The sequence below is a fragment of the Typopeltis vanoorti genome, chromosome 6, assembly GCF_054136105.1.
Source record: "Typopeltis vanoorti isolate ZY-2024b chromosome 6, IOZ_Tvanoo_1.0, whole genome shotgun sequence".
NCBI classification, from domain to species: domain Eukaryota; kingdom Metazoa; phylum Arthropoda; class Arachnida; order Uropygi; family Thelyphonidae; genus Typopeltis; species Typopeltis vanoorti.
In genome coordinates this window covers 68,238,940-68,253,932 of record NC_143554.1, presented here as the reverse complement: position 1 = coordinate 68,253,932, position 14,993 = coordinate 68,238,940, and the positions used below count along the sequence as shown (strand labels likewise).

Sequence of the window (14,993 nt, the reverse complement as noted above, 5' to 3'; positions counted from 1 at the left end):
GAAAAAGGTATGGAAGTGTTATGGCAAATTATTAACGGAATTTATGAAGGACAAGAATTACCAGAGGAGTTTAGAAGATCAATTTTTATCCCCATTCCAAAAAAGATGGGAGTTTTAGACTGTAACAATTTTAGAACGATAAGTCTTATAACTCACACAGCAAAAAAACACAGCAAATAATTTTAGAGAGAATTAGGAATAAAATAGAAAAAGAAATAAATGAGGAACACTTTGGATTCAGAACCAACAGAGGAACTAGAGAGGCTATAACTTGTGTAAGAATTATTGGGGAGAAAACACTAAACCATGGTGGAAAGTTGTTTTGGGGATTTCTAGATTTTGAAAAGGCATTTGATACAGTGAAACATGAAAGGCTTTTTGACATTCTAGAAAATTCTGATATTGACTCTTATGACTTAGAAATTTTAAAGAGATTATATTGGTCACAAATAGCGTCGGTATGTGTAAATGGAGAGGAAACAGGAGAATTCCCGGTGGAGAGAGGAGTCAGACAAGGATGCAAGTTATCACCATTATTGTTTAAGTGAGCAAATGTTTAGAGAGGCACTTGAGGATGTAGAAGAAGGAATAAAAATAAACGGAAGAATCATTAATAACTTAAGATATGCGGATGATGTAGTGGTGATGGCAGAAAGTGAAAATGGGTTACAACAAATTATTCAAAGAATTGAAAACTCTTGTAAAGAGTATGGACTAAGAATTAACACAAAAAAGACCAAGCTAATGATAATGGGTAGAAAAATAGGAGATAACGTAAAAATAAGATGTGGAGGAAAGATTTTAGAAGTGGAAAGATTTCAATATTTAGGTAGCTGGATCTCAGAAAAAGGAACTTCAGAGTTGGACATTAGAAATAGAATAGGCAAAGCTAAATCGGCATTTATGGAAATGAAGAGAATTTTAATAAACAAAACACTAAAATAGGCGTTAGAATTGGAATAGTTAAAGCAACAGTTTGGAGTATTGCAAGTTATGGAAGTGAGTCATGGACACTCAGAAAGAGAGATATGGAAAGAATTAATGCATTGGAAATGTGGTGTTATACAAAGATGGAAAAGATTAGCTATACAGAAAGAATATCAAATCCAGAAATTTTAAGAGGAGTTGGGATGGAAAGAACACTGCTAAAGAATATTATGCAAAGAAAGACCAGATTTGCAGGACATCTTCTGAGAAGTTCTTTTTGACACCTGACAAGAACTATATTACAAGGGAAAGTTGAGGGGAAGAGAAGATGTGGAAGACTAACTAGAGAGTAGTTTAATGACATCGTGGAATGGACCGGTTTAAGAATGATGGAAGCGACAGACAAAGAGAAATGAAGAAGAGCTGCTCATCTGCTGCACCCCTCTTGCTAGAGGATGCTACAGGACGACGACGATAGGATTAAGAAAAAGTTACGTACAGGGTGGCCATAAAATAACTTTCCCTCTTTGGAGGCATCTGTAGCTAAAACCAATAAACAGAATGAGACCAAATTTTATATTGAGACTTTTGAAGGCATGGGGAAATGATTTCCGCAAAAAAAAAGATTTAGTATCAAAAGTCGTCGATATGTGAAATTTTGGCACTGGGGGAGCCGAAAGCCATGAAATATTTGCAGTAAACGCAGGTAAAAAGGATTATGCAAATTTTACTGTGCATACCTGACAGCAGTGCCACCATTTCCACTTAAAAAGGGATTGGGACCATTCAGGCAGTTATCCTAATGACTGACGAATTGTGCTCAATATGCATCCTACCTTGCCTCAGTGTGCTTTACTTGTTAAGTTGTTTTACCTTAACCAGTGCAATGCCGTAGCGGCCCTTCGGGAATTTAGAAGGCTTCATAACCTGCATACAGGTCCTATGTCAGCTGTAGCACTGAGAGCTATGATTAAGAAGTTTGAAGAAACTGGATTACTAGGAGTTAGATCTGGCAGAGGACGGAGTAAGACATGCTCAGCTGTAGAGCATGTCGCACACCAGATGCAATTTGTTGTACACAAGAAAGGTCAGCACATTGAAAATCGTGTATGTGGTCCAGGGGGACCCTGATTCTGATGAATAAAACATTTCCTGTGAATTCAATCACTACATTAATTTCTGTGTCTCTCGCAAGTTGTTGTTTTAGTTTAATTATTATTATTATTATCATTGTAACGTGCCACATATCCAGCTGGAATGAGTGACGCGGCTGTTGCTTACACTATCGAAATGTTATTATTCCATTTTATCTGCTCTCCTTTTGCATTTAATATCTACGTGATATTAAATGCAAAAGGAGAACTTGATCTATAACTATTAGAATTCAAGGAAAAGTGACAGTATTTTCAAAGTATGGTGTAATGTGTAGGTGAATAGAATGAAATATTTAGCAGGTTGTTGCTATAGACCTGGTAATGTGGAAGGCAGTGAGAAGGAAATGTTTAGCAAATTGATCTGGCTAATAGGAGAAGGGTAATCATTATGGGTGATTTTAATTATGGTAATACAGACTGGAATGAAGAATGTGTGTCAGGAACAAAGAGAATGAATTTCTTGAGTTTTTGAGGGGCAACTATCTTGAGCAGGATATAACAGAGGCTGCACATGGATCAAGGGTCTTGGATCTGATTATCTCATCAGAAGATCTTGTATATGAAGTGTCAAATCTTCCTCAGGTTGGTGAAGAAATAATCACTTGGATGGTGGCAGTGGCGTCGCGTGATCATTTTGGTTGGGTGTGCTGTCATGTTTTCCAGGAGGGGGGGGCTTGGAGACAAATAATTATTATTATTATTAATTCCCAAGACCTCATAGAGTCAAAGACTCATCTGGGAGGTCCTTTTATCACACACACACACATCTCATCATACCGTGTCTTAAACACACTCAAACTCTGTGCAGACACCACACTCTCAGGCAAGGCATTCCAATCATTCACAACTCTGCATGAAAAAAACCTGCCTCTCACACCCTCTTTATACAGTTTCCAGGGATGACCTCTGGTTCTCCCCTGATCTCCCACTATTCTCTGTAGAACTTCTCCACCATTGATCTTATAACAACCCCTTACCAACTTTTAGGTCTCTATCATATCTCCCCTCTTCCTTCTCTCCACCAGACTCTGCAAATTACATCTTCTCAATCTTTCCTCATACTCAACATTCCAGAGGTCAGAAACTACCTTAGTCAGTCGCCTTTGGACCCTTTCCAACATCTCTTCATCCTTCTGAAAACCTGGTGACCAAATCTGGGCACAATAGTCCATGTGTGGCCTAATCAAAGCTTTATACAATGGAACAAGAATCTCCCTACTTCTACATGTCAGTGTCCTCCACATCATTCCCAGAAGTCTTTGTGTTGTCTTCAAAATTTTTAACGATGTGTCCCCTAAATTTTAGATCCTTATCCACTATCACCCCCAGATCTCTTATTTCCTCTACCTCCAACAATATATTCTCACCAAGCATAAATTCTGCATCCCATCTTTGTTTTCCAAATTTTAAAACCTTACATTTTGCAACATTGAACTCACGTCCCCATTTGCTTGCCCAATCACTCAATTTATTCAAGTCTTCTTGCAAGGCCACAACATCTTCACTACTCTTTATGGTTCGTCCCAACTTTGCATCATCTGCAAACAACTGAATATCTCCATCCAAATCTTTGCCAATATCATTAATATACAAGTTAAATAGTAATGGCCCTAAAACAGACCCCTGAGGCACTCCACTAGTGACTTTCCTTTTCCTGGATATCACACCCCCCATACACAACTTGTTGATACCTATCAGATAGCCAGTCTCCAATCCAATGCACTAATCTAATATCCAACCCCATCTGCTCTAGTTTGACTGTTAACTTATCATGAGGTACTCTATCAAAAGCCTTTGCGAAATCCAAGTATATTACTGTGTATCCTTCTCTTCTGTCCAAGGAAGCAGTCACTTTATTGTAATAAGTAAATAGATTACTAAAACATGACCTCCCTTTAGCAAATCCATGCTGTCCATCAAAGATTATACCATTATTGTCACCCCAACTCTGGATCCTAGTTCTCACAAGCTTCTCCAAGAACCACAACACCTGACACAAAGATAGGCCTATAGTTTGATGCTTGAGTTCGATCACCTCCTTTATGAAGTGGCACAATCTTGCCCTCCTTCCACTCTTTAGGAACTTGACCAAGTGCAAGACTCGTATTAAAAAAATATGTCAAGGCAGGTGTCAATTCTCTGACACATTCCTTCAGAATATGCGGTGATATATTATCAAGTCCCACAGCTTTATTTACATCTAGTTTACTCAACTCCCCAAACGCCTCTTGCTCACTTAGTCAGTCTCTCCTCCCCATCATCAACTGCTCTCAATCTCTTCATGAAGTCACATTCACAAGATTGAAAGATCTTTATGAACTGCTCATTAAGTATCTCCACCACACATTTTGCAACAGCTGTCTTTATACCATTTCCTCCAATCAATGTCATCCTTCCATAATCATTCTTTCTTTTGCTGGCTACATATTGAAAGAACTCCCTAGGATTCTTTTTGGCTTCGTTAGCTAACTGCTGTTCATACCTCTCTTTAGTTACTCTCACCAGCCAAGTCACCCCCCTTGCCTGGTCTTTGTAGACCTCATGAAATTGGTTACTTCCACTTCTCTTATGCTGCCTCCACAATGCCCTTTTTCTCTGAATCACATGCTTAATCTCTTTATTCATCCATCTCACACCTACCTTATTTAACCTTCTCACCCTTGGAATACATTTAGACATTGCATCTACTAAACAGTTTTTGAAAATCCTCCAAGCTGCATTGATCTCTTTTCCAGCTAATTCCTCATTCCATGCTACACCCGCAAGCTGTCCCCTGAGCTCTTCATAATCACCCCCCCCCCCCTTGTAGTTCCACATATACCCTTTTTTCACAGGGGTCCTTGCACTGCTGGCAACCACCCAGGTAATCACCTCATGGTCACTTTCACCAATTGGTGGATGATTTGACACCTCATTTATAATTACATCCTCTGATGAGATGACCAAATCCAAGACCCTTAATCCTCGTGTGCCCTCTGTTACATACTGTCTGAGGTAGTTACCCCTCAAAAACTCAAGAAACTCATTTTCTTTACTTCCAGTTGCTATCTCATCATTCCAGTCTATATTGCCATAATTAAAATCACCCATAATGATCACCCTTTTCTTATTTGTTTGGCTTATTTGACTATACATTTCACTATCACCACCATCCACATTACCAGGTCTATAACAACATCCCACCAAGTATTTGATTCTATTGACCTCTATCTCACACCATACTGCCTCAAAACCACTGGCCCTATTTCCCTCTTGCATCTCTACCTTGTATGGACATAACTCTTTCTCTGTCATCAATAGCACTCCCCCTTCCCTTTTTACCCCTTCTATCCTCACGAAACATATCATACCCATCCATCTCTATTCCTGTCAGGATGTCGTCCTCAATACTTACATCAGTATTGAGGTATTTATTGATGTAATTACATCAATAAATTTTTATAATTATTGATTTAATTAAATAATTACATCAATAAACATCTTTTAGCTTTTTTTTTTATGCAATTATTTGTCGACATAAACTATAAATACATTATTTTCATTTTGCATCGATTTTAATGATCTTTAATTCTTGGGCAAAAAAAAAGTTATTCAGAATTAATAGTTTTTAGCACAATTTCATATACAATGGTATCTCGCTAATCCAAACTAATAAAAACCGTGCTCATTCGGATTAGCGAATTTCCCCCCCCAAGAGACAACAATAACTAGCATTTAAGACAAAAATAATCAGTTTCTAATGGTACATCAATTTAATTCTGTAAATAAATGAACTGATAGAAAAAAAGCTACTTTACTGTAATGTAAAACTTAAAAAATAATACAGTACGCAAGTTTATTTTAGTAAAAATTAAATTAAAAAATTTAATTTTTATGTACCTGTATTGTTGAGGATTCTGATTTAATAAAATTGCATAGTTCAATAGTTCAGTACATAACTTAATTTGTGTAAAAAAATATCACTTGTACACAACACAAAAAAAGTTTCACAAAATACACACAAAAAAGTTTTTATTTCTTTGTAAAAAAGTCAGATTTTCTTTTGCTTCTTGGAAGCTAAACCTTTTTTCGCATGCTTCTTCTCGGAGCTGCATTAGCAATAAAATTTTGTGGAATGGCGCATCATTCTGCTTAGCCCATTTAAATTCACATATTAAAACTGTCAACTTGCCTCTTCATGTTTTACTTTTTTTCCTTCGAGTTCTTTATCATCATCATCATCTTCTAATTCATTCTGTAGCGTCATATTTAAAATTTCAGCATCTGATTTGATTTCGAATTCACTTTCGGTTCTACCTGTAATCCATTCTGTGACATTTGTTTGTGAAATTTCAACATCTGAATTTATATTTTTAACCAAATTATGCACGTTTTGAATTTCCTCTTTTTGTGTATCACCGTTGTTATACTGTATTGTAATAATAATAAAATAAATAATAATTATCAAATAAAAATAATAGTATGCAAAATAATACGTAATAAATAAAAAAAAATTTTTTTTTCAAACCACAGTTCGGATTACTGGAGGGTTCGAATTAGCGAGATACCACTGTATTAAAAAATTGACCAGCATATTTTATTAAAAATCAACTAATTAATTAATCCTAGATTAAATTATTTCAGTTGAAAAGTAAAAAATAAAGCTAACAAGTAAAATATTAAATTACATACACTTACCTTTTAAAAATGTATTTTTTTTGTTTAAATTTGTTTCACTATAAATTTACAATTCACACTTCATTCTGTAACTTACTAGACAGAGGGCAAACTAACCAGTCACTGTTCACAAATCAGAAAAAGATGAATCAAAAACAGGAACACGTGTTTTATTACTGCAATAAAACACGTGTTCTATAGCTACCCAGCAACAAGCCAACCCATAATAAAATTTTAAGACAGACAAAGCGTTCCCAGGGTCGAGGGTGTAAGATTACATATCGCAATCAATTTTATGATTATAATTTGTGGAATTTTTTAATCAATCTCAGAGGGGAGTGCCTCATCTCCCTCCCACACACACACACACACAGACGCCCATGACCATGAGATTGCATTTTATCGATGTATTGAAAGTGTTGAGAGGGCATAGCTCGTCAGCACTCGTCTTAATTGGTCCGATGCAATTAATTGCAGGATAACTTTGAATTTTAACTTAGAGTGGGGGAACAATCTGCTTTATGATTGATTAGAAAACAACACTGAAGGAGAATGCTATATTTGGTTGGTATATTTGAAATACTCAAAGATAAAAATATGTGAACCATCATTTATAAGACGTGAGAATGTAGAAACACTTTCATTAATAGTAAACAAATAATAATTATCATTTGTGATATGTGTGTCCTATAAGTTGCTGGATAGAGCAAATAGCACAATCCTATAAATTCTAAACATGAATAAGTGAATTTATGATGCCATAATTAAAAAAAAAACTTATGAGAGAAAGTATTGCAGGAATAAATATGGTTTGATGGAGCAACAAATCATCTCGTAAAATTTGTTGCACATGTTATGCGTATTTCTCTGGTTTGTGTATATTTTGCTCCGTTTTACAACAATCAATTTTATTTTGTTTACTGAGACTCAGTATACATAACATCCGATCATTATCAGAATTATCCACACTTTCGGGAATCCTAAATTCGTTAGGGTTTTTTTTTTTTTTTTTTTTTTTTTTTTAGTATCAGCTGTTCTGTCTTATCAATGTCACATATGCTGGTATTTTGTTGTAGATCAACAACATCTTATAATTCCCAAAATATTCATTTTTATTCAGGAATAGATATTTTTTTACTGGCTGTTGTTTTCCAAGACTAGAATAAAAATGTCTCTATACTGTTAAAAAACTTTGCAATCTCAACAGATGCTATGCTGCACAAGCAAAAGAAAGAACAATTAGCATTTTTCTCCTTAAGATCCACTTTCAAATTTTCAGTTCCAGAAAACGTGTGACAGCTGTTTGTAATAAAGCCATCGGATATAGTAATCTCTCAACTCATGACAACATTCAACTGGATTGGTTGATACAATAACCAATCACTGCCGCTAGGTGCTGGGTGAGCTCAAAATTTAAGCTCACCTAGTCACGCCTTCTCAGCGGTTAAAAATAAAAAAAAAAAAACACTAAGAATTTGACACACTGTGTCTCTTTACATCTTTTTGAATGGCTCAAAGGTGTATGCATTTTTGAAAGCACACCCGGGCTATTATTGCGAATGTGATGCAATGTTTATGTGGCGAAAAGCGCCCTTCTTCATGAAGCACTAATCCTTTATTATCCTTGTGAAGAGGACAATGAAGCATTAGTACAGTATATTGTGTTCAATTTTAGGAATCGCGTGCAAAGTCTGCAAAAAATTGGGTGAGTCTTTAACAGGAATAAATGCAAAAATATAATATCGGTGATACTGATATTTCATGGATGAGCACCGCACACCTGGAATATTCGCCTCTAGGTGGTGGCCAGCCACATCAGGACTTTTGTGAGAAAGGGTTATAAGTGGAACTATAAGGTGAGTGATTATGAAAATTGGATGGGAAGGAAATCAATGCTGCTTGGTACCTGCTCAGGAACCACCTGGCAGAGACAATGAGAGTGTATATCAAAGGAGGCTAAAAGAAATCCTGGGGAGTTTTTTGATATGTAGCCAGTAGAAGGAAGAATGATTATGGGGGGGGGGGGTCGGTGCTAATGATAGAATGATGAACACTGAAGAGGATATAGTACCAATGTTAGATGAGCAGTTCATTCAAGTATTCCATCCTTATGATTGTAACATAATGTGGAATTTTGCAAAGGCTTTTGATAGATTGCCACATGAAAGTCAGTAGTTAAATTGGAACAGATGGGATTGGACAGTAGATTAGTGCACTGGATTGAAGATTGGCTGTCTGATAAGTATCAGCAGGTTTGTATGGGAGAGTGATATTCCAGAAGAAACAAGTCACTAGTGTTGTGCTCCAGCAGACTGTATTACTATTATTACGGGCTACTCCATGAAGTCCTTAGACTCATCAAAGGAGTCCCTATACATCATATCAAGCACTATCCAACATACTTTGCTTTGAAATCATTCACAGTCATGGCATTCACAACAGGCTCTGGCAACCTATTCCACTCATTCACCACTCTGCAAGCAAAAAACCTAATTCTAACACCCTTGCTAACTACATTTTTACTCAGTTTCCAAGGATGGCCCCTAATTCTCCCACCACCAGACCTGTTCTGAAAAACTTCCTCTGAATTAATCTTGTAAAAACTCTTCAGCAATTTCTATGGCTCAATCATATCACACCTTTTCCACGTATCAACTAGTTTCTGTAGCCCACAAATCTTCAACCTGTTCTCGTAAGGTTCATTTCATAGACCTGCTACTATCTTGGTCACTCACCTATGGATTCTCATCACCAAGGATCACCCTGGTGACCAGATCTGCATGCAGTAGTCAAGATGGGATATTATCAAGGCTCGATAAAGAGGAATAATAACCTGCTTGTCAAAGTATTCTTGGGTAATCGAGTAATCTGATGAGCGGCTTTAGCCACTTTTGCTATGTGCCCTCTAAACTTGAACTCTCTATCCACTAATACTCCCAAATCTCTGGCTTTGTCAATTTTCTGGGGTACAGTTCCACCAATGTGGTATATAGCTGGTAATCTTTTCACTCCAAAATGCAAAACCTTACACTTTGCCACATTAAACTGACATCCATTCTCCTTTGCCCAAACTGCAGTCTGTCCAAATCAGCCTGCAAAATTTTTTACATCATCTCTGTTAACTATTGCTCTACCTAACTTAGCATCATCAGCAAACACACCTGAACAGTTCATCTTGGATCATTTCCTATATCATTAATGTACAAATTAAACAGTAGCAGCCAAAGAACAGAGGTCCTGCTGCAAGACAGTCACAGATCTTCTGGACTCCTGAATAAACTACTCTCTGATATCTCTCTCTCTATCAACCATCCTCTTATTCACCTCACTAACTCTATATCCATCCCCATGTGGTATCCCTTCAAAGGCTTTTGCAAAGTCCAGCAGTAAATCCATTACTTTTATCCAATTTAGCTGTCACTGTATTATAAATATAAGCAAGCTACTGACTTACCCTTCATAAAACCACGTGAACCCCCCCCCTCCCCATACAGTATCTAATTTTCGTCTATCCATTCTTGTATTTTGCTCTTGACCAACTTCTCTAGTATCTCGATAACAACTCCTGATTACTTACTATTATAATAATGGAATTAACTCACATAAAATATTCTTTATTAGTAAAATTTTTGCCTGAATATCACAGGCGTCATCAGTACAAGTACAAAGGCTAATTAAACAATAACTGATATATTCACAAAGCACCACCTAAGTAGCTAAGGTTAAATTTCCTAAATTTATTTCCAAAAAAAATTAAATTAAATAAATAAATAAAAAATTTTATATATGTGTGTATACAATTACAAAAGTTAGGAAAGATTTGCTGATTTATAGAGTACTATCTCCCACAAGGGGGAAAGACGTAGACCATTGGATCTGTTTAGGTTAGGGGAGTGAAGTAACGTTTCACATGTTTCTTTGTAAAGAAACATGTGAAACGTATGAAATGCTAGTGTTGATGGCATGCTCTGCAAGTCCAGACTGTTCAGGTTCAAGGTATTGAATATATGAATTGTGTTCTTCTAACTGGATCAGAGCAGATCTTCCTGTTTGTCTGAAATATGATAACCCACAAGAGCAGGGAATCTGGTAGACACCTGGATAGCTGAGATGTGGGAGCGTGTCCCATGGAGATGTGAAGAATGTAGACATTTTTCTGACAGGTCGAAAGGCAACACAAATATTTAGTGGTTTTAACACTTTAGCTATGCGTTCGGTAACGCCTTGCACATAGGGGATAGGTATACGCGTTATTTCCTCTGTATTTGAAGAGAATGCTGAAGCACGATTACTTAAAGCTCTTTTTATGAAGGAATTCTTATAACCATTGGATAAGAAGGAGGAATTAATATATTGTAATTCTTTTTTTTAATAGTTCTTCTGAAGAACAAAAGGAGTGAGCTCTATGAACCAGTGTTTTTATAGTACCTGCCTTATAATGAGAGCAGCTCATATCTCCACCTGGATGATATACTCTTGCAAAGTGTTCACTTAGTATATAATAAGTTTAGTTTAATCCTTTATCCAAGTGTAAGCAAACAAAGTTTGCACCTGAAATATCTTCAGGACTGAGGCAACTTGTGGTAAAGGTGGACCAAGCTCTCATCACTCCTTGTCTTAGTATCTCCCATAATGCAAAGCACATCTCCTTGCAGACATGTATAATGCTATGCATTAAGGGAAGGGCCACTACCCAGACTGGTTTCAACCTTTATTGAATGTTCAAGTACAGGTCAAACTCCAAAACTCAGCGTTGTTCCCCTCAGTAACAGGCTCACCCTGCAACTGAGAAGAACTCTCAGAACCGGTTGGCTCTACACTATGGCAGGCTCACCCCACCAAGCAGAGCAGCTCATATCTCATCCAAGGGATAACAGCAACAGCCACGGGCTACAGCATTGCCATTCATTATCCCCACCCACCCAGGACCTGGGTAACAGCAACAGCCGAGCCTCAGTTAAAACTTCATGGGTTACAGCATTGCCATTCATCACCCAAGCTTCCAACTGGTTTCGACCTTTATTGAGGTCTTGTCAGTGGGAGCCAGACCCACAGGTGGTGATACTAAGGTGGAAACAATGGAGAAGTCATATTTACCTATATATATATATATAGGTTATACATGTCTGCAAGGAGATGTGCATTATGGGAGATACTAAGACAAAGAGTGATGAGAGCTTGGTCCACCTTTACCACGAGTTGCCTCAGTCCTGAAAATACTTCAAGCGCAAACTTTGTTTGCTTACACTTGGATAAAGGATTAAACTAAATTTATTATAGTCTAACCAAGTGGGGAAAAAACTTCCATCTTTCTCTAAATCCAGAGTAATTTAATAATAAGGTGAGACATCTTTTGGCAACTCATATAGGTAAATATGACTTCTCCATTACTTCCTTAGTATCACCACCTCTGGGTCTGGCTCCCACTGACGAGACCTCAATAAAGGTTGAAACCAGTTGGAAGCTTGGGTGATGAATGGCATTGCTGTAGCCCATGAAGTTTTAACTGCTGTTACTGTCACCTAGGTCCTGGGTGTGTGTGGGGGGGGGGGGGGGTAATGAATGGCAATGCTGTAGCCCATGAAGTTAACTGAGGCACAGCTGTTGCTGTTACCCCCTCAGATGACATATGAGCAAAAGAGCGGCTCTGTTCGGTGGTGGGGTGAGCCTGTTACTGAGGGGAACAACGCTGAGTTTTTGGAGTTTGACCTGTACTTGAACATTCAATAAAGATCAAAACCGGTCTGGGTAGTGGCCTTTCCCTTAATGCATAGTATTATACAGGGTGTCCCAAAATTCACGCAAGAAGTAATTTTGATAGAAAACACAGGTTTTTAATTAAAAATTGTAATTTCTTATTGATTCATAAAGTATACAGTATAGGGGTATGCATGGAATAGCATATCGAGTAAATGGCCTCCACGGCTTTGCTGACACATACGCACTCTTTTGTCGAAATTTTCCATGACCGTTTTGCATAAATGTGGCTGAATTTCGTTGATACAGTGCTCAATTTCCTCCTTCAAGGCGTGGGTGGTCGTGGGCTTGTTGGCATAAACCTTAGATTTCAAAAAAACCCAAAGAAAAAAGTCCAACGGCATTAAGTCACATGATCTGGGCAGCCAATTCTGATCACCAAAACGGGAAATTACACAACCAGGAAATGACTCATGCAGTAATTGAATTGTTTCTCGGGCTGTATGGCATGTGGCACCGTCTTGTTGAAACCACATGTCGTCCACATCCATATCTTGCAATTTAGGCACAAAAAAGTGGATTATCATGTCGCGATAGCGAGCACCATTAACTGTTATTGCCTTACCAGCCGCATTTTCGAAGAATGGACGATGATGCCTCCAGCCCAAAATCCTCACCAAACAGTGACACATTGTGAATGCATTTGTTTCTCAACAATCACTCGTGGATTTTCTGAACCCCAAATGTGACAATTTTGTCGATTAATGAAGCCATCAAGATGAAAATGAGCCTCATCGCTGAAGATGATTTTGTTCGAAAAATAAGCATCCACTTGTTGTGTTCCATAATCCATTCAACGAACTCTCTTCACTGTGTGTGGTCAGTAGGCTTCAGTTCTTGAGTCAATTGAACTTTGTAAGCATAAAGATGCAAATCTTTCATGAGAATACGCTGTAGAGAGCTTCTCGAAATGCCCATTTCAAGACCACAGTGCAGAATTGATGTTCCTGGACTCTCAGCAACACTCTCACGAACTGCTTCGATGTTTTCTGTTGAACGACTTGTTAAAGGACGGCCAGAGTATATAAGATCACTAATTGATCTAGTTTCCTTGAATTTTTTTATTAATCTTTTCACAGTTGATGAAGTTAAATCACTATTCCGACCATATTTTATATGAAAATTGTGAACTGTAGCTGCCAAACCTTCATTATTTTTAAAATATTGCTCAACAATGAAAATGCGTTGTTCTTTCATGTAGCACTCCATTTTTAATAACCCCGAACAGTCAGCTGTCACGCTGTCTTTTTTTCCTCGTTGGCAACACTTTACCGCACAAATGGCGCTAAATTTAAAGTGATGAGATCTTGGTCCACCTTTACCATGAGTTGCCTCAGTCTTGAAGATATTTCAGGCGCAAACTTTGTTTGCTTACACTTGATAAAGGATTAAACTAAATTTATTATAGTCTAACTAAGTGGGGGGGGAAAAAAACTTCCGACATCTGTTGGCTTAGTAATTCTACTATTTCAAATGATTCAGTTACCTCCCTACCATCGGCAATTCATTAAAATCATTCTACCATGAACATTCTTTCTTTTATTTGCAGCATATCAAAAGAACTGTCTGGGCATATCTTTGGCCTACACAGGTAATTTCCTTTCATAATCGACTTTTGCCTTTCTTACCACACTGGTTACCCTTCTGGCCTGTGCTTTGTACTGTTCATGTGCCTGCTAGTCACCTTTCTCCTTGAATTCCCTCTGCAATTTTTTCTATTTTTGCAACTCCGGTGTTTAATGATGATATTCATCCATTTAACTCTGACTCGATTTACTCTCCTGACTCTAGGTATGCAGTCTGCCATTACTTCCCTCAAACTGCTTTACCACTTCCCACGTACTATCAACATCCAGCCCCTGCAGTTTCACATGCCATACGGTACTGATCCAAGTAATCTCCTAAGCTTGTCTCATGCTTACCAGCCCTGTAATTCCTCATATTTCCCTCTTAACTGAAAATTCAACACATTTAGACACCTCCCAGGTCAAAACCATAAGATCATTCTCACCAGTTGGCAGCAACATGATCATATTGGCTATAGACAAATTCTCAGATGCAATTCCTAGCTCGAGCACTCTCAAACTCCTAGTATTTTCTTATCTTATCTTATCTTATTTTTCTATATACTTTCAACTAGGGCAAAATATGATTAGTTCTATTTTTTTAAGACTTAATTAGGGACCTTACCTCCACTATATGTGTAACTGGGTTCTCCACACACAATTTCCTTGTAACCTTGCCGAAACGAAGGACTCCTAAAGGCATAGATAATAGGATTACAGGCAGAATTCATGTATCCACACCAGTATGCCTATGAGGAAACAGAATGCCAGTTCTATAATTATTTTTGTTATAATGAACGATGAAAAACTGCACTTTTTTAACATATAGATTCATTAATCTGTTATAACATGATTTATTAAAACTCATTTGTCATATCTCTCTTTAAATGTTGGAGACTTCTTTAATAAATTTATTATACTAGTTATAACTATT

At 37.4% G+C, this 14,993-nt stretch overlaps 1 protein-coding gene across 5 annotated transcripts in view; it reads right to left on the bottom strand.

The window, feature by feature from the left end:
- Positions 1-14,993, bottom strand: part of LOC150105512 (histamine H2 receptor-like) — a 116,079-nt gene that overhangs the window by 13,885 nt on the left and 87,201 nt on the right. For all 5 annotated transcript variants that reach the window (XM_090394853.1, XM_090394854.1, XM_090394858.1 and 2 more), the window contains one exon: positions 14,685-14,808. In XM_090394853.1, coding sequence (XP_090250979.1) covers positions 14,685-14,808 — 124 coding nt within the window. The remainder of the gene's footprint in view (positions 1-14,684; positions 14,809-14,993) is intronic.